Source organism: Astyanax mexicanus, chromosome 14, assembly GCF_023375975.1.
Source record: "Astyanax mexicanus isolate ESR-SI-001 chromosome 14, AstMex3_surface, whole genome shotgun sequence".
NCBI classification, from domain to species: Eukaryota; Metazoa; Chordata; class Actinopteri; order Characiformes; family Acestrorhamphidae; genus Astyanax; species Astyanax mexicanus.
The window spans coordinates 41,072,681-41,090,510 of record NC_064421.1 but is presented as its reverse complement, the minus strand read 5'-3'; the positions used below and the strand labels follow the sequence as shown (position 1 = coordinate 41,090,510).

The 17,830-nt window shown below is 37.4% G+C and overlaps 1 protein-coding gene across 2 annotated transcripts; it reads left to right on the top strand.

Moving 5' to 3' along the window:
- The first annotated feature begins 1,979 nt into the window (after nt 1–1,979).
- Nucleotides 1,980–15,945, top strand: hmgcl (3-hydroxy-3-methylglutaryl-CoA lyase). 2 transcript variants are annotated; one of them, XM_022672670.2, is made up of 9 exons: nt 1,980–2,117; nt 4,055–4,138; nt 5,705–5,812; nt 5,987–6,082; nt 7,479–7,627; nt 8,324–8,576; nt 9,058–9,183; nt 11,544–11,662; nt 15,662–15,945. In XM_022672670.2, exons 1-8 carry the CDS (start codon nt 2,022–2,024, stop codon nt 11,643–11,645), a joined length of 1,014 nt encoding a protein of 337 aa, XP_022528391.2. In that variant the 5' UTR covers nt 1,980–2,021; the 3' UTR covers nt 11,646–11,662; nt 15,662–15,945. The 2 variants fall into 2 exon arrangements, with proteins under 2 accessions (XP_022528391.2, XP_007257629.2); XM_007257567.4 differs by lacking the exon at nt 15,662–15,945 and having other exon boundaries at nt 11,544–12,689.
- Nucleotides 15,946–17,830: the final 1,885 nt, after the last annotated feature.

Genomic DNA, 17,830 nt, shown 5'->3' with positions numbered 1-17,830 from the left:
TTATGTGTGACTGTGGTAATAATCTTATTCTGAATGTACACTGCCAGTACAGTGTTGTTTTGATAATGTTTTGCCATTCATATTGTTAATCTTCGCATAAATCTGTAATTATGGTCAAGAGCACAGAAAAGATAGACTGTTTTTTGTATTGTTTTTTTTTTTTCATTTGTTTGTTTTACTATAAATATAACATACTACTGTTATATATATATATATATATATATATATGTATACTACTTTATTGGAACAACAAAAAAGAGCATTTGCTGGTTTGCACAAATATAGGGAGGAGGTAGATATGGTGTATTGACAAAATACAATAAAGATAAAACAATATACTTCTCTCTTATAATCCCACAGAAGGAAAATTTGTAATGTTTTAGCAGTGCAATGGATAGAAGAGAAGTGCAGGAAATACACAAACAATATATAGAGGATGATTAGAGAAATAATTAAAAACTATTAAATAAACTACTAATTCCATCTTAATACAAGTAGACTGTCTGAATGTATTTACAGATGTATTTTCTTTATGTTTGTTACTCCTTGGAATGTCTCAAGAAAGGATATATAAGAAAGTTGATCAAATCATAAAATTAAATAAATAAATAAAAATAAATAGATTTTAAAATATAGATAAAAATAGCAAATACAAACAGTAATATATACTGTAGTAATTACATATAATAAAGTATGCTAATATTTTGCTCTCCAGTTTATAAAAAGACTTGTATTGTGAAAGGCTGAACAGGTTACAGTGTAAAAGTCTTCCTGAATAGTGAACTAAAAACGCCGGTTTCACTGTGCTCTGACGTGTCAGTCATATGCTACCGTTCAGTTTTATTAAACCAGGAAACCAGTAGGATCTGAGTTCACACTGATGTAGAGTTAGATCTGAAACCGGAGGACCCAGTCAGTATTCTAATCAGAACCATCAATCCAGAGCTGTGTAGTGCTGCAGAACCAACTGACCAGCAGATCAACCCAATCCATCACTTCTGATACACATGCACATTTTTAAAAGTCCTAAATTGTAACTACTTTCTGAAGTTATCCAGACTATTAAAGAACATATAAGGAATCATATATTAAACCAAAATACACTGTAAAGCATGTAGGTGCTCTTATTTTGGGTGCCCTTAACTTGAAATTTCTGAGACTGGTAACTCTGGTTAACATTACCAGCCTCAGAAGGAGCTAGGGGGCTGGAGGAGCTGTAGGAGTTGGGGAGCTGAATGCCATGAAGGAGCTAGGGGGAGCTAAATGCTATGAAGGAGCTAGGGGGAGCTGAATGCCATGAAGGAGCTAGGGGGAGCTAAATGCTATGAAGGAGCTAGGGGGAGCTAAATGCCATGAAGGAGCTAGGGGGAGCTAAATGCCATGAAGGAGCTAGGGGGAGCTGAATGCCATGAAGGAGCTAGGGGGAGCTGAATGCCATGAAGGAGCTAGGAGTAGCTGAATGCCATGAAGGAGCTAGGAGTAGCTGAATGCCATGAAGGAGCTAGGGGGAGCTGAATGCCATGAAGGAGCTAGGGGGAGCTGAATGCCATGAAGGAGTTAGAAAAGCTGAATGCCATGAAGGAGCTAGGAGTTGCTGAATGCCATGAAGGAGCTAGGGGGAGCTGAATGCCATGAAGGAGCTAGGGGGAGCTGAATGCCATGAAGGAGCTAGGGGGAGCTGAATGCCATGAAGGAGCTAGGAGTAGCTGAATGCCATGAAGGAGCTAGGGGGAGCTGAATGCCATGAAGGAGCTAGGGGGAGCTGAATGCCATGAAGGAGTTAGAAAAGCTGAATGCCATGAAGGAGCTAGGAGTTGCTGAATGCCATGAAGGAGCTAGGAGGAGCTAAATGCTATGAAGGAGCTAGGGGGAGCTAAATGCTATGAAGGAGCTAGGGGGAGCTGAATGCCATGAAGGAGCTGAAGAAGCTGTGGGAAAACTGAAGGTGCAGAATGTCGCTCCTCACCAGCAGGTGGCTCTGCGGTATCTCTCTCTCTGTAGAGTAAACAGTAGAGGAGGACATGGCGGCCGTGCTGATGAGGTTTGTCCCCGGTTCTCTTGGACCAGCTGCGGTCCAGAGGTCTCTGTCCTTCAGCTCCAGCGCTGCCGTCCGAGCCGTGAGTTTGTTCTCCTCAGCCGTTCACCAGAACACCCCCAAAACATCACCAGAACTCCACCAGAACAGCACTAGAACTGTAGCGTTACCAGAACACTGACTACCAGACCCACTGCTTTACTATGGAGGAGCTGTAGATTAGAGCTGTGGAGTGATAGATATATGTTTTATTTACACGTGTTAATTAGCACAGACACAATGTGAATAATTTAGGAGGATATATTATTTCAGAAATTGCGCCCTTCTCAGTAACTTAATGGTGTAAAAAAACAATAAGCGATTTTAACTCTATTTAGACGGAACACTTAAAACTACAATACCCACGATTCATTTCGGCGGCTGCATAGCAACCAGAAAATAAAGTAAATACGACTGTTAACTCTCAAGAACTAATAAATAATTAAACCTATGATTCAGTCTGGTAATTTGGAACCTGTCTGTCTGTCTGTTTATCTCCTCTTGCATACATATATTTATGTATAGATATATACAGCTCTGGGAAAAATTAAGAGACCACTTCAGTTTCTGAATCAGTTTCCCTGATTTTGCTATTTATAGATGTATGTTTGAGTATTGTTTATAGTAAAGTATTGAGTATAGTTTGAACATAGTTTTATTCTGTAAATTAAGGATAACATTACTCCAAAATTCCAAACTAAAATATTGTCATTTAGAACATTTATTTGCAAAAAGATGCAAATAAAGAAGCTTTCAGACCTCAAATAATACAAAGAAAATAGGTTCAGAAATCAATATTCAGTGGAATAAACCTGTTTTTTAATTACAGTTTTCATGCATCTTTGCATGTTCTCCCTCCACTAGTCTTATACGCTGCTTTTGGATAACTTTGTGCCACTGGTGCAAAAATTCAAGCAGTTCAGCTTGTTTTTATGGCTTGTGATCATTAATCTACCTCTCTTATTTTTTCCAGAGCTGTATAAAGGGCTTTCAAAATTAAGTCCACCTCAAACAGAACAGAACTATGAAAAGGGAAAGAATAGGCAGTGGATAAAATATTTAACAATGTAAATTATAATAAAATGTGGGCAATATGACTATTTTATCATATTGTGATACATTTTCTTATTATATCAACAATATAATTTAACGTATATTTTTGCTAAAGCATGATAAATGACTTAATGACTAATGCTTCAATAACTACGACTTCATACACACTGTTGACTGCAGTAGAAGAAAAAAGTATGTATTTCCCAAACTATGATTAAAAATTTAAATGTTGTTGTCTCAAAAGGTATAATTGCTTTGTCATGCTTTTCTATTATTGCTATGTCAGTGGCATTTAATCGTCTTAAAATGACAATAATATCGGTTGTCGCTATAATTTCTTAAATTGTTATCGTGACAGTCCTAACAAGGAGGGTAAAAATCCTGTTTAATTGGGTTATGTGCATCCAGAATCACTGTATTATATATGAAAGTGTTTAAATAGCAGTCTGACACAGCTTTTATTGGTGATGCATTTTGTCTGCATGTCAAAACATTGTGATAAATAATCGTGTATCATAAAAAAATGTATTTAAATATTGTGATATAACCTTTTTACAATATTGGCCAGATCTAGGACACTAGATACTGTAGATCTAAATATAACCAATTTTAGGTAAAATGGGTAAATCAAAGCCAACTTTAGCTTTGTAAAATGTTTTAATTTATGTTATTAACAGTAGAACTGTAGTAAAATGTTGTAGTGCAGCCAATGTTTTATCACCTTAGGAACTGAAGATAACTATTAAAAGCCTCCCATTAAATAGTAAACTGTCAAGGTGTAAATGTTAACCTATAAATTACACTCTTCCTAATAAACTATCCACTGATAAAAGTTTGGATGTCACCAGAAAGAAAGTGCACCATCTTGTGAACTAAAAGAGAAATGCTGTGTGTGGTGTCTAAAATACCGTATGTGTGTTTTAATAGATCAGCTTGTCTCCAACAAAACCTCTCCCAGAAAAGGTGAAGATTGTTGAAGTGGGACCCAGAGATGGACTACAGAATGAGAAGGTAAAATATTACCTGTTTTACCTTTTAAACATTGTCATCCCATTCGTCACAAAGATTTACCCCATACATCTTAATTGACGACCCCCCTATGAACTGCATTTTATACTGTAAGTTATAAGATAATAGGAGTCAGTATCGTATGTCATGATGATCTAAGACTTTTGCAATGTCCCATAGAAGCTAATGAATGCTGCACTGACCTGTTGGATGTGTGTGTGGTTGTGGTCTGTTGTATTCAATGTGGATGTGATTTCTGCCAGAGTCACTTGTCTGTTTATATGGACAATTCTAATATTTCTTTCAATAATATGGATTAGAACATTACTCAAATATGGCTATTCACTGTATACCAACTCTACCTCTCAAAAACACAACTGATGCTCTCAAACACATTAAAAGGCAGGAAATGCAAGTAATTGCAGTAACCTTTGACAGGTTCAGCACAGCTTTTAACTGAAAGCCTAAATTCCAGATGACCTCGGAAAGCTGATTGAGAAAATCCAGCCAAGATGTGCAAAGTGATTTTTATTTATGACTCAACATCAAGGAAAAAGCAGACCAGCATACAGTCAAAATGCTTACTGACGTCATCTATTTTCATATTTAGCAAAGTAATATACAACATACGGAAAATTGGTAAAACACAAAATAATGGGTAAATTAATTTCAGACAATTAAAAAGTAAAAATAACACACAAGAAATGAATAAATAATTATACTAAAAATAGATAACAATAAAATAATGAACCCTTCTCCCCCTCAACCCTCTCAATTGTTAGCTAAGCAAACATCCCAAAAATTTTGCCGTCACTTAATCTTTTCCATACAGAGAAAAAAGATAATGTCTTTTAGCCATAACGAGAATGAAGGTGGGGCAACTGACTTCCAGCCCAACAGGCAGCACATGCAGGGATGACCTCAGGCTTACAAAAAAATTGGCCACAGAGGATCTGGATCTAATTTGTAGTTTAACACGATTAAAAGAGTAAAAAACATATTTGACCAGAACTTATCAAGTTTTCTGCATGACCAAAACATATGCAATAAGTCAGCCAGATCAGAGCCACACCTCGGGCAAGCGGCATCAGTGCTGTTGACCACTTTTTTGTTTACAAAATTATTACATGTTTTTTCTTCATAGTTTGATGACTTTGAGGTGTGTTCACACTTTTGACTGATACTTTACATACTGGGGAACCAATGCGTACTCTAATCGTAGATTTTTTATTATTTTTTTGTATGTATAGATTTATGTATTGTTTGTATATTTTCTGACACTTCTGTTCTGTCCTGTGAGCTGCTGTAACACTACATGTTCCAGCTGTAGGATTAATAAAGGGTTATTTTATTTCATCTTATCATTGTGCATTTTTGACTGTTTTATTTTTAAAAAAGAAGTTGACTTGAAGAATCTCCAAAAACTGACAGGTCTCCCTCTGATGATTTGACTTTCCCATGACTTTTGCCATATCGGAGTATATGACTACTAGACGTATTATGCACCCATGAGCAACAGTGATGAACATCAGTCTTTATTTCCTTGCTCTTTGCTTATCTTGCTTCTAGACTCTTGTCCCTGCTGAGGTGAAGATCCGTCTAATTGACATGCTGTCGGAGGCGGGGCTTCCTGTCGTTGAGGCCACTAGTTTTGTGTCACCTAAATGGGTCCCTCAGGTGAGACACTTGTTGTCCCTTTTTCCTTTAGTGCCACTTTTAAAAGTTGGACTCTCTGTACCAGTCTTGTAAATAAACATTATTCATTTAATTGTCAATTCCATATTTTTTTGCACGGCATTGTGGATCGCAGCAAATCATCTAAATGCACTTATGTGTTTATTTGATTAACAGATGGCAGATCAGGAGGAGGTGATGCGTGGAATTCACAGGAAGAACGGAGTTAATTACCCAGTACTGACCCCCAACCTGAAGGGCTACAGAGCAGCTGTGAGTACTGCAGGCACTGCCTGGGAATTTTTGCTGATATTGCTGACACATTTGTGCAAATGCACACTACTTGTCTAGTACCTGTGAAGAAGTACTGCAAATAACATCAATAAGATCAATCACATGAACCTGTCAGCACCCTCTCTAATGCTAGATATGAGCAATAGAGGGGTTAAAAAAAGCCCCCAGCCTTGAGCTTTGGAGCTGTGGGACTGTGCTTTCTGGATTAATTCTGTGATGAGTTGTGGATTTGGGGATGGGCTAAGATGCTAATCGTCCAACATCCAGACAACACATATTCTTGTGTTGTCCCTAAATGCAATTAGACTTCTTCAGCAATGCTCCAAAATTAAGTAGAAAGCATTTTCTGGAAAGTAGGGACGGTCACTCCAACAAAAACAGGATAAACTCTTTTTAATACTTTTTATTTTAAAAGAAAAAAAATAAGCAACTGTTCCAGTGCCTTTTTTTCCCCCCCTAAAGTGTATATTTTAAATCAATGCAATGATGGCATGACCATCTATAACAGTTAGTCTGAAAGAGGATAACTCACCTGGCTCTCTGAGTAGGTACCGTATTTTTTGTGCTATAAGGCGCACCAGATTATGAGGTGCACTATCAATAAACGTCTATTTTCTGGTCCATTTTTTATACATAAGGAACATTATGTGAAACTAGTAAGGAACATGGGTGTGGCCATGTTTTCTTTCTAATTCAGCAGGTCTCGCAGCTGGGTGGGGGTTAAGTAAAGCTAAGTTAAGTAAAAAAAAAAAAAAAAGTAATTCTTAAAGAAAAAACATCTTCTTTTAAGAGTCAAGCGTGCATTGGATGCTAATCAATACAGATTTCTCTCTTTAAAACTGTTTATTTGGGTGAATAAGGTGCTTCACTTTTTCACAAGCAAAGATTTCCAGATTTTCACTAAGGCTGGGTGCAGCAGCATGCAGCTAATGCAGCCCGATAGCGATACATTGTGGAGCCCTAAGTGTTCTAGTAAGCCAGAGTGATATTAGCTAGTGATTTGTCCCACATAGCTTGTTTTAACATGGTGAACACGCGGACTACAGTCAGATATACTCACCTTTGAATGGAGAACGAGCTAATGCTGTTGGAGAACTAAACTAAAACTCCTGTAAAATGCTGCACTTCAGTGGAGTGGCTTTACTGCTCCTTAATACCTGACTGGTAAAATTCATACATGAGATGCACCAGATTATAAGACGCACTGTCGATTTTTGGGAAAATTAGAAGGATTTTAAGTGCGCCTTATAGGGTGAAAAATATGGTAGGTTGCTTTTCCCATTCTCTGGCAACTCAGTGTGGTCATGAATGGTGAGTATGCTCCTCTAAGCATGCTGAGCTTTTCAGTGATGTTGTGTATCTCTCTCTCTTTCAGGTAAATGCCGGAGCAAAGGAGGTTGCAATATTCGGAGCTGCCTCTGAGCTCTTCAGTAAGAAGAACATTAACTGCTCAGTGGAGGAGAGTCTACAGCGCTTTGAGGAAGTGATGACAGCAGCCAAACAGGATGGAATACCTGTGAGAGGGTAGGATTGAATTACAACACCATACTGCTACTGTATTAGTTGTGGCTAAACACAGAAACATAACTGACTGTTTTTTAATCAAGTCTAATGTTAATAGAATTTATTCTTTAACTTGTTGATACAAATACACAGCATGATTTTGTCATTACAGCCAGTATCAATATATGTAATATCAGAGTTCCCAAAGACATAGTCATCAAAGTGTTAATTAGGTTTTGAAAAGGTCATATTCTACTGTAGGTAGAAATGCCTATGGTGTATAATTTAGCGTTGTTGACGTGTTAATGTTTGAGATTAGTCTGGAAACTTTAAGGTGTTATTTTTTTATGGGAACTAATAATGTTATCAATATGACCCCGATATCCTCCTATAATTCACACGGTTTACGGAAAAAAGTATGTACTACAACAGTGTGATTAATTTCTTAATCAATTGACACGACTATTAATATTCTATAAACTAAATGGATAAATAACCATCAAAAAGTAGTGTAACAGTAAGACCAATTCAATTTTCTTTCAGCTGTAGACTGAAAAAAATTGGGTTTGACATTTAAAAGATGAATGTGAGACAAAAGATCAACATTTTAGCTTTTATTTCCAAGAATTTATATCAGGAGCAGATGAATTAATGTTGTTTAGAACATGGTATGACAAAGCTTCTTGTTTGTTCCTTGTTTCTCCTTTCACTATACAGATATGTGTCTTGCGTACTTGGCTGCCCATATGAAGGGAAGGTATCTGCAGCTAAAGTTGCGGAAGTTGCTAAGCGGCTCTACTCTATGGGTTGCTATGAGATTTCCCTGGGCGACACCATTGGCGTTGGTACTCCAGGAGGCATGATCGAGATGCTGGAGGCGGTGAAGAAAGAGGTGCCTGTGCAAGCCCTAGCTGTGCACTGCCACGATACCTATGGACAGGCACTTGCTAACATCCTGGTAGCTCTGCAGGTCAGTACTTGTTAAAGCCCTGGGGGATTTTGCTACAGTTTTTGCTGCACTAACTAAGTTGAATTGGATCAAAATCAGTTCAGATCCAGTTCCAGACTCCCAGCCAAGGATGACTGTGGCATTAAAGAGCCGTACCTTTTGGAAACCCTAACTTTTAATTTAAATTTAATGTTTCCAAACATAAGATTCAATGTACCCCCTTTACAACAAGAATCAGAACACCTTACCTCTCTATCCCAACAAGAATTGGGACACTCTGCCCCTCTATCCCAACAAGAAGGGAGGAGTAGGGATAAATTGCAGGGCCAAGAGTTAAAATGGGAGTAGTCCTAAGGGACCAATAAAATATAAGGTTCTGATAAAATAAAATATATAAAATATGTGCTGAAAGAGATGTCTCTAGGAAAGGCCACGTATTAAATCCTGCTAAGTTTTTTATGCCTGTATGTGTAATATTTCTGTAAATGTCTGGTGTTTTTAGAACGGCGTGAGTGTTGTGGATTCCTCAGTGTCTGGATTAGGTGGATGCCCATATGCCCAGGGGGCTTCTGGCAATGTGGCTACAGAGGACGTTGTGTACATGCTCCACGGACTAGGCATTCACACTGTAAGCACACCATTTCTTTTTATTTTTTATGTTTTCTTTAAACCATATCAGAGCAAAAAAATGGTGTCAAATATTCTATTACATTAAACCAGGAAGTATTGCAACTATCATATCATATACTTCATTATTTACACATACTGTATACCAGGGGTCACTAATAGGAGGACCGCGGTCCCGATCCGAATCCAGACGTTATCCAATCCGGACCCAAACCGATAAACTACTGATCAGAACTCCTCAGCAAGAAAAAAACTCCCTCACTCGCAGGCGCGCTCTCTTTACTCCCAAAAACAACCCTGCCTTAAAACTAAGGCAGCCCCCAGAGGACAAAAAGAATTGGCAACTTTCCCCATCAGTTTTACCCACAACCTAATAAAGTCTGATACAGTAATAATATTAATGTATTACTGTTAATAAAAAAGTTGATATTTTGGCCAAGTTCAGCAAACATGTCTCCATATATTGTTCGATTTATCATTTATGTAATTATTATTATGACAGGCAGGCCTAAATCTAATATAAATAAAATCAAATAGAATAAATGTTGCATTTTGAAACAAAGTGAACGTACAGATTCACATTATTAGACTCGATATGTTAAATTATTGAGGGTGTTTCCATTTATTTTATGATAGGTTGATAATGTAATTATTGTGACAGGCCTGTTTAAAACAATAAATATTGTTGAAATATACTAGTATGTGTAATTTGTTTGGTCTTTCAGTTGTTGATAAAACACTGACAGAACTACTATAGGCTTATTCAGTAAACAGAATAAAATACTGAATTGTTACACAAGTTAACATTGACGACGGTCCGGACATTAGCCTGATGAAATTTTCTCTAACTGGACCAAACTGAATTCTAATTAAATACCCCTGCTGTATTCTGTCTATTGCTATTTAAGAATCTGCAGACTTTATGGAAATTCATGCTGTAAAACCCATTCAGGCCAAAACATTATTATTTTTTATTTTTTCATTATAAACTCTTCAGACATCTTGTTCCAGTCACCGAACATTTCTGGAGACCCTTTGGTGGCACATTTCATAACAAACCTCAGAATTCAAGGCAGAAATTTCCATTTAAAACACAATGGCGTAAAAGCAGGTCTTAAATGGAAACTGTTTTTGGCAGCTCCTCCCGTAGTTAATGTTGATTAATAGAAATTCTTTCCAGACGCCAGTCGAGTTGCTGGAAAGTTGTGGCTGTTTTGTTTACTGTTTATTGCCAAGTGTTTTGGGACTTAAACTGGGTGCTGTTTTTAATTTAATTTTTATTTTTTTTCATTAATTAATTTATTTTTAAATTTCAGGTTGCATTTCCATAATACAATGATCAAACATAACATTATGACCACTTCCTTGTTTAATCATTCATATCATGACGTGTTGGATCATTGACCTCTGGTGAAATACGTTTTTTTTTTTTTTTTTAAGTCCTGTATTTTCTTTTTAATATCTATATATACACTGCCTTGCCAAAAAAAAAAATATTTCACTGCACCGCCTTTAGCTTTGATTGCAGCACACACATCAAAGCTTCGGTTTCACTAAGCTTCTGCAATGTCACAAGATTTATTTTAATCCAGTGTTGCTGGGTTAATTTTTCACCAAGATCTTGCAGCAGCATTGATGATGGTAGAGTCTGACCACTGCACAAAGCAGCACTTCTCCATCCAGCACATCCCAAATATTCTCAATGAGGTTAAGATCTGGACTCTGTGGTGAACTCTCTCAATCCATGTGTGAAAATGATGATCTCATGCTCCCTGAATCACTCTTTCACAATTCCAGCCCCATGAATCCTGACATTGTCATCTTGGAATATGGCCGTGCCATCAGGGAAGAAAAAATCCATTGATGGAATAACCTGGTCTATATTCAGTATATTCAGGTAGTCAGCTGACCTCATTCGTTCAGCACATACTGTTGCTGAACCTAAACCTGCAGATCAACGGCAGCATCAACCCCACATCATTTACTTACTTACATTCAGGTGCCGACTTTTTTTTTTTTTTGGGTATGCAGTTTATATTGCAAAACAATAACAATAATGCAATGTCATGTTTTTTTTGCGCAGCCCTATATTGCAGTATTCATCCCAAAACCTTCTTTTTGGTTTTTGGGAACAAGACATGTTGATTACTTTTGCATGATGTTAATTTTACTTGAGAGTGTGCCCTTTAATGTAATTAATTAGTTGGCATTTACTTTGTCTTGCCAGTTTGAAATAAGCTCTTGTTAAACAGAAGCAAAGCCTGTTTTAAACTAAACTACACTATCAGAGATTTTCCATTGCATATCTTTTTATTTAGGCCTGGGAGCTAAACTGTGTTTGTGTGTGTCTGTGTGTGGCAGGGAGTGGATCTACACAAGCTGATGGATGCCGGCTCGTATATCTGCCGTTCCCTCAACAGACGGACGAGTTCCAAAGTCGCACAAGCCGCCTGTAAACTGTGATTTGCAATACAAATTGGGTGTGTTTGTGTTTGACTCTCTTTCTTTCTCACTATGTCTCCTGTTGGTTTCCTATGGGCATGTGCGTTTCTCTCGCTCTCTGTCTCTTTGCTTTATGGCAAAGGAAGCCCAGACATGGCTGATGGGCCTTCTGAGACACTGCTAAGGCACGGATGCAGCACTGTGTGCTTTGTTCTGAAGGCTGTGGAACGATTTTCCTGACTTTCCTTCTCCTCTCATAATGGAAGGAAGTCAGGAAGAACGTATGAATTAGCTGGTCCACTGTTTGCTTTTGGATGGGAGCCTAAATGCACAGTGGCACTGGAGGCCCTTCTGATGAATTAGCCTGTAATTATATATACACACAGACACACACACACTCTTCATCTCTGTTTGTTTGTCAGGACGGAGTGTATGACGACTGTTTCTCGTCTTAATCGCCCAGCCTTGACAAGCCCCGTGTGTACAAGAGCCTGAGAGTTTCTCGTGAAGATACAGAAGCAAGCATCGAAACCCCTTTATTCTAGTGCCTTGTTTTCACGCCGGCTAAACGGCTCGCATGCCAATTTTAGCCTCCCGACTAATCTCCCGAGTGCTTCTTGGAAAGTTAAATATTGAGCTTTGGAGCTGGAAGGTTCAAACAACACCCACAGCACATGTGGAGCAGGGCCTGTCAGCTACAGAAGCATCTCAAAATCAATGTAACCCAGATGTGAGAGGGGTTTGGTTGATGGGATGGATGACCCAGTTATCCCTGGTTCACACTACACAACTTTGAGTAGTCAGGTCCTTGTTCTGTTCACACTGTATTGCTGGTTGTGAAGTATTTGTCAACACGAGGTCACTAGTTACACGATTTTTAACTCAGACTCATCGGGCTGTGCTTCAATAACACATTTTGTGATGTGAACACTCAGGAACTAAACGCACACAGAAACTATTGATGCCATGCTTCCCTCTCTCTACATGATCCTATTTACTGTTTGTAGTCACTGCCCTTGTCTCACAGTCACTGACTGGTCTAGATATTAAACCTGCTAGATCTTTGCCTGGCTTCTTTGATTCAGCTTGGTGAGTGTATTTTAGCAGTTCACACAACACGGCAAGTGATCTCTGATTTAAAAGCAGCAATCAGAGCAGAGATCGGCTTGAAAACTTGAAGAAAAAAAAACTAGTAAACCAACATAAAATAGGCGTTAATAAGATCCACAATCCTTAGCACGACATTTGCATTTGCAGTACTACGCGTAACCCAATAAAACACCTAAACATTCAGTGACCATTATATCATAATTCAGCCCAAAGACATTTGGCCCGTTGGATGTATGGATAAATCAACTCATTTATATTATATATATATCAAACAAGTAATTTTTTATAAATAATTTTAGTGTAAAAATCATATAAGCCAATCCTTAACCTCAGCCACCCTAAATTGCACAGTTAGCAGTAGGGTTGTGCATTGGCATGAACAGTGTTTTGGCAATATGATGTACATCCAAATACAGAGGTTACAATTAAGCATATCACAATATATTGCAATAATAAAAATTGTAATGTTTAAATCAAGTTTTAGGAAAACTCCATACAAATGACACCATTATGAGTATATTTACCTTTTATCCAATCAGAACAGTGAGCTCTAACAGCAGAGTAAAACACTAATATCTAGGTCATAGAAATTACTGTCTGACATCAGTCTTTACCTGCACTTCATTAAACCATCTAGAAGCCACCTGGGATAGCACAGCAACCACGTAAGCAACGTCTTGGCTACCACTAGAAATTATATTGAGACCACTTAGTAACAGCATAGCCAGTACAAGGAACGGCATAGCCACTGCTTAGTAACCCCAAAGACCTGTAAAGCTGAGCTAAGTAAACAAAACTGTAATTCTTAAAACAACGTCAGGTCAAACGAGTGCTGGATGTTAATATACACAGATTTCTCTCCTGAAAACTGTTTGTTTGAGTGAGTAAAGTGCTTCCATTACAGTAACCTTAGATTTTCAGTTGTCCTCTAAGGCTAGGTGCAGCAGCATAAGCCTTAGCAGCTAACTGTTAGCGCTAGACACGGTTAGCGGCTAATGTGTTCTGGTAAGACAGGGCTATATTAGCTAGCGGTTCGTCCCACATAGCTTGTTTTAACATGGTTAACACACAGGCTGCAGGCTGATAATACTTTCCTTTGAACAGCGAAAAAAGCTAGTGCTTAGTGTGGTTAGTGGCTAACGCTAATGCTTCTTCAGAAGTGCTAGCCGTGGTTAGCAGCAGGCTATAGGTAAACTCTTGTTAATATTTTTTAAATTTTTTTTTTATGAAACTATATATAAGGAGATGGCTTGGTACATTTGGCCATATAGAATATCTAGCAGTCATTTTTTTCTCATTTATGTATAATATTTTGTGTAATATTAAAACCTATAAGCTCATCTTACTTTTAAATTACCCTTAACAACTCTTACATGCATTTTTCCTCTTTAATTCTGGGGAATGATTCTCTTAATAATCATATTTATATGTTTAGCAGCCTTCTTACCCCAAGTTTACCCAGCTTCAGTGAATCAGATCATCTTCCATGGTACCCTATAACTCAGTGGTATGCAGTGGAGTGCTAGCTGTGTTGTTTAAAATCCCTAAATGGTCAAGCCTTTCTGTGAATCCTCCACATCCCCAGGCCGGCGTGTCATCCTCTCATCCAGAAGCACTTTCTAAACTGATTTAATGAGTTTTGAGGAATCGGAGCCTACAGAAATAGAGCCACGTGCTCCACATCGCCAAGATACAACCAAAACAAATACATCACTGCCGAGAACGCTTTCACACAGCGTGCACATTCGCTCTCTACCAAGTGATTTTAGCGCTCTGCATCACATCACTTGAGGTTTAAGTGGCTTTGTAATGTTGCTGAGAATGTTGGGTACTGTTCAGGCGAGATTGAAACCCCATCAGTGACTCTTAAGTAAAAAAAACAAAGAGAGAGAGAGAGAGAGAATACAGAATTCATTGGAATAACTGTCCATGGAAACTTTCCTTTTTAAACACTTAAAGATTTCTTATTTGGAAATTAATAAAATTAAACATTACTGTTCATACGCTTGAAATCACAAACAAGATTAACTTTTGTTTTTGTTTGTTTTAAATACATCCAAAATAATATAGACACACAAGCATGTTTTAGAGATTAATGCTGTTTTGTTACTGATTAAGTTCTTTATTTTTCTTTATTATTAATTTTGGTCCAAATCATATTTTTACTGAGATGGGATCACCACTTTTGTATGATTCAAGGATAATTTATCCTGTATTTACAGCTCTGGAAAAAAATGAAGAGACCACTTTAGTTTCTAAATCAGTTTCTCTGTTTTTGCTATTTATAGATAAATGTTTGAGTACACTGAACATTGTTGTTTTATTCTATAAATTACAGACATGATTTCTCCCAAATTCCAAATAAAAATATTGTCATTTAGATCATTTATTTGCAGAAAATAATAAATGGCTGAAATAACAAAAAAGATGCAGAGCTTTCAGACCTCAAATAATGCAAAGAAAACAAGTTCATATTCATAAACAGTTTTCATGCATCTTGACATGTTTTCCTCCACCAGTCTTACACACTGCTTTTAGATAACATTATGCCACTCCTGGTGCAAAAATTCAAGCAGTTCAGCTTGGTTTGATGGCTTCTTATCATCCATCTTTCTTTTGATTATATTCCAGAGGTTTTTAGTTTGGTAAATTCAAAGAAACTCATAATTTTTAAGTGGTCTTTCATTTTTTTCCAGAATTGTATGTGAATATAATATGTGTATACCATAATTCTTGGTGTTAATCAGATTTCTCATTCAGTTTAACACCAGTCACATAAATCTTTTAGGGTTTATGCAAAGCCTTGAAGAACCTGATTTTTTTTTTAAACAGTGATTCCAGACTTTTGATTGGGGCTATTTTCACTGCTCAAATAGTGTGCTGTGTTTTCTGTCATTCATTCGTTCTTTCTTTTCTTTTTTCTTCAGACTCGTGTCCTGAAAGAGTCAGTGTTGATTACAGTACTAATAGCAAGCCTTGCACTGGTAATGCATTTCCTTGTAAAATTGGGAGAAAATTTGAAATTTTAATTGATTTTTTATTTATAATGTTCTGTTAATAATGGAAAATATAGTGATTATTTAAGAATAAATGTAAATAAATGTTTGGCGTTATTTTAAATTGATATATATATTTTTAATAAAATCTGATTGACTTATGAATTATTCATCCGCTATTTTATGACGCAATAAAAGTTGAAAAAGGAAATGAATTATGTTATGTAATGTCTTCTTTGTAACTTGACCTTACCCTTCCATGTTATTATAATTAGTAGTTCACGCTGACATAAAACACTGTCTACTGCTCTCTGGTCCAATGAAGGCAATTTAAAAAACAGGACATTTCCTCACTTTCTGAAAAAAAAAAAAAACCCGGGACAGGACGTGAAATACGGACATTTCCCAGGAAATACAGACGTTTGGTCACCCTAAGCTAAAAGGCAAAAATAGCTAAGAAAAAAATATATACATTTTTTTTTTTTATTCTTGATTGTTGTTGAATTTAAATGAGATGTAAAATTCTGCTCATACATAAAACATTATTATACTGGGTGTGTCTTGAGAATGGAATAACTTTGGCATACCCATTTTTTTCACTTCCTTCAGTAGAACTGATTCTCATCTGATTATCGCATTCAGACAATTGTTCAGATTTAGCCGTCTATGATTGGGAAGGAGGGTTGTAGCTCTTACCCAATGATGAAATGATTAAAGACCAGTGTGACTAGTGCAGGGTTCCGGGTTCCGCCAGATGGGTAAGAACTAATAGTTCCTTACTCGAACTGTCAGTTTACATTGCTCATTAGGATTTACATAACTTCAGTATGGCTGGTACTAAGTTATATTATCAGCAATAAAGGAAATAAAGGAAAAATAATTTCATAAGTCTAAAAAAAGTCTAAAAATAACAAACACAAGGAAAAAGGAAATACGAGCAAACTGAAAATTGCTAACAAGGAAATTAGAGTTTCTGAGAGTGAGATATAGCATGGTAGAATAAGAGCGTGAGGCAGAGCAGGGTAGAGCGAAGGAAGAGTAAGGTAGAGTGAAGTAGAGCGAAGTAGGGTGAGGCAGAGTAAGATATGGCATGATAGAGTAAGAGAGGGAGGCAGAGGGAGGTAGGGCAAGGTAGAGTGAAGTAGAGCGAAGTAGGGTGAGGCAGAGTAAGATATGGCATGATAGAGTAAGAGAGGGAGGCAGAGGGAGGTAGAGCAAGGTAGAGTGAGGCAGAGCGAAATATAGCATGGTAGAGTAAGGTAGAGTGAGGGGGAGCGAGGTAGGGCAAGGTAGAGTGAGGCAGAGTGATGTAAGAGTTAAGCAGAGTAAGACAGAGCATGATAAGAGTAAGAGAGTGAGACAGAGAAAGGTAAAACGAAGAAAGAGTTGTGAGGTACAGTGAGGCAGAGTAAAGTAGAAAGAGGCAGAGTGATTTGCAGCAGGGTAAAGGGAGGTAGAGCGAGGTAGAGACAGAGTTGGGTAGAAAGAGGCAGAGTGATTTACAGCAGGGAAAAGGGAGATAGAGCGAGGTAGTGTAAAGGAAGAATGAGATAAAGAAAGATAGAGCTAGTCAGAGAGAAGGCAGGTGAGGTATAGTGAGGTAGACTCGAAGTGAGTAAGATACATGGAAGGCAAGGAAGGGCAAGGCAAAGAGTAAGAAAGTGAGGCACAGTGAGGTAGATTAAGGTAGATTGAGGCAGAGGGAGGTCAAGCAAGGTAAAGTAAGATAGAGAGTGGTAGAGTGAGTTAGAGTGAGGCAGAGAGAGGTAGAGTGCGGTAGAGGCCACAATAAGGAAACATTAATTAACAGTACTTACGTCTGTGTAGCTGAACTAATTCATTGGCACTAGTTAGGAAATTATTAATCACAAAATTTGTAAACTATTTTCTTAGTTCATTATTATTTAAATTCTAAAGCATTAAAATGTATGCCTTAATTAGTGTCAATTAATAATTAGCTGAGGCATTATTTAAACATTTAACAATGTTTATTAATGTCGTATGTACTGTTCTTTGTGTTACTAATATATTTATAGTTTCAGTAAACCTTCAGTCACCTTCTTCACATACGCAGTTAGTAAAATAGGTGGTGGCAAAATG

Coding starts and splice junctions, on each gene's coding strand:
- hmgcl (XM_022672670.2), top strand. CDS start 2,022: ATGGCGGCCGTGCTGATGAGGTTTGTCCCCGGTTCTCTTGGACCAGCT. Junction 6,083..7,478: donor TGAAGGGCTACAGAGCAGCT/GTGAGTACTGCA, acceptor TCTCTCTTTCAG/GTAAATGCCGGAGCAAAGGA. Junction 9,184..11,543: donor ACGGACTAGGCATTCACACT/GTAAGCACACCA, acceptor TGTGTGTGGCAG/GGAGTGGATCTACACAAGCT.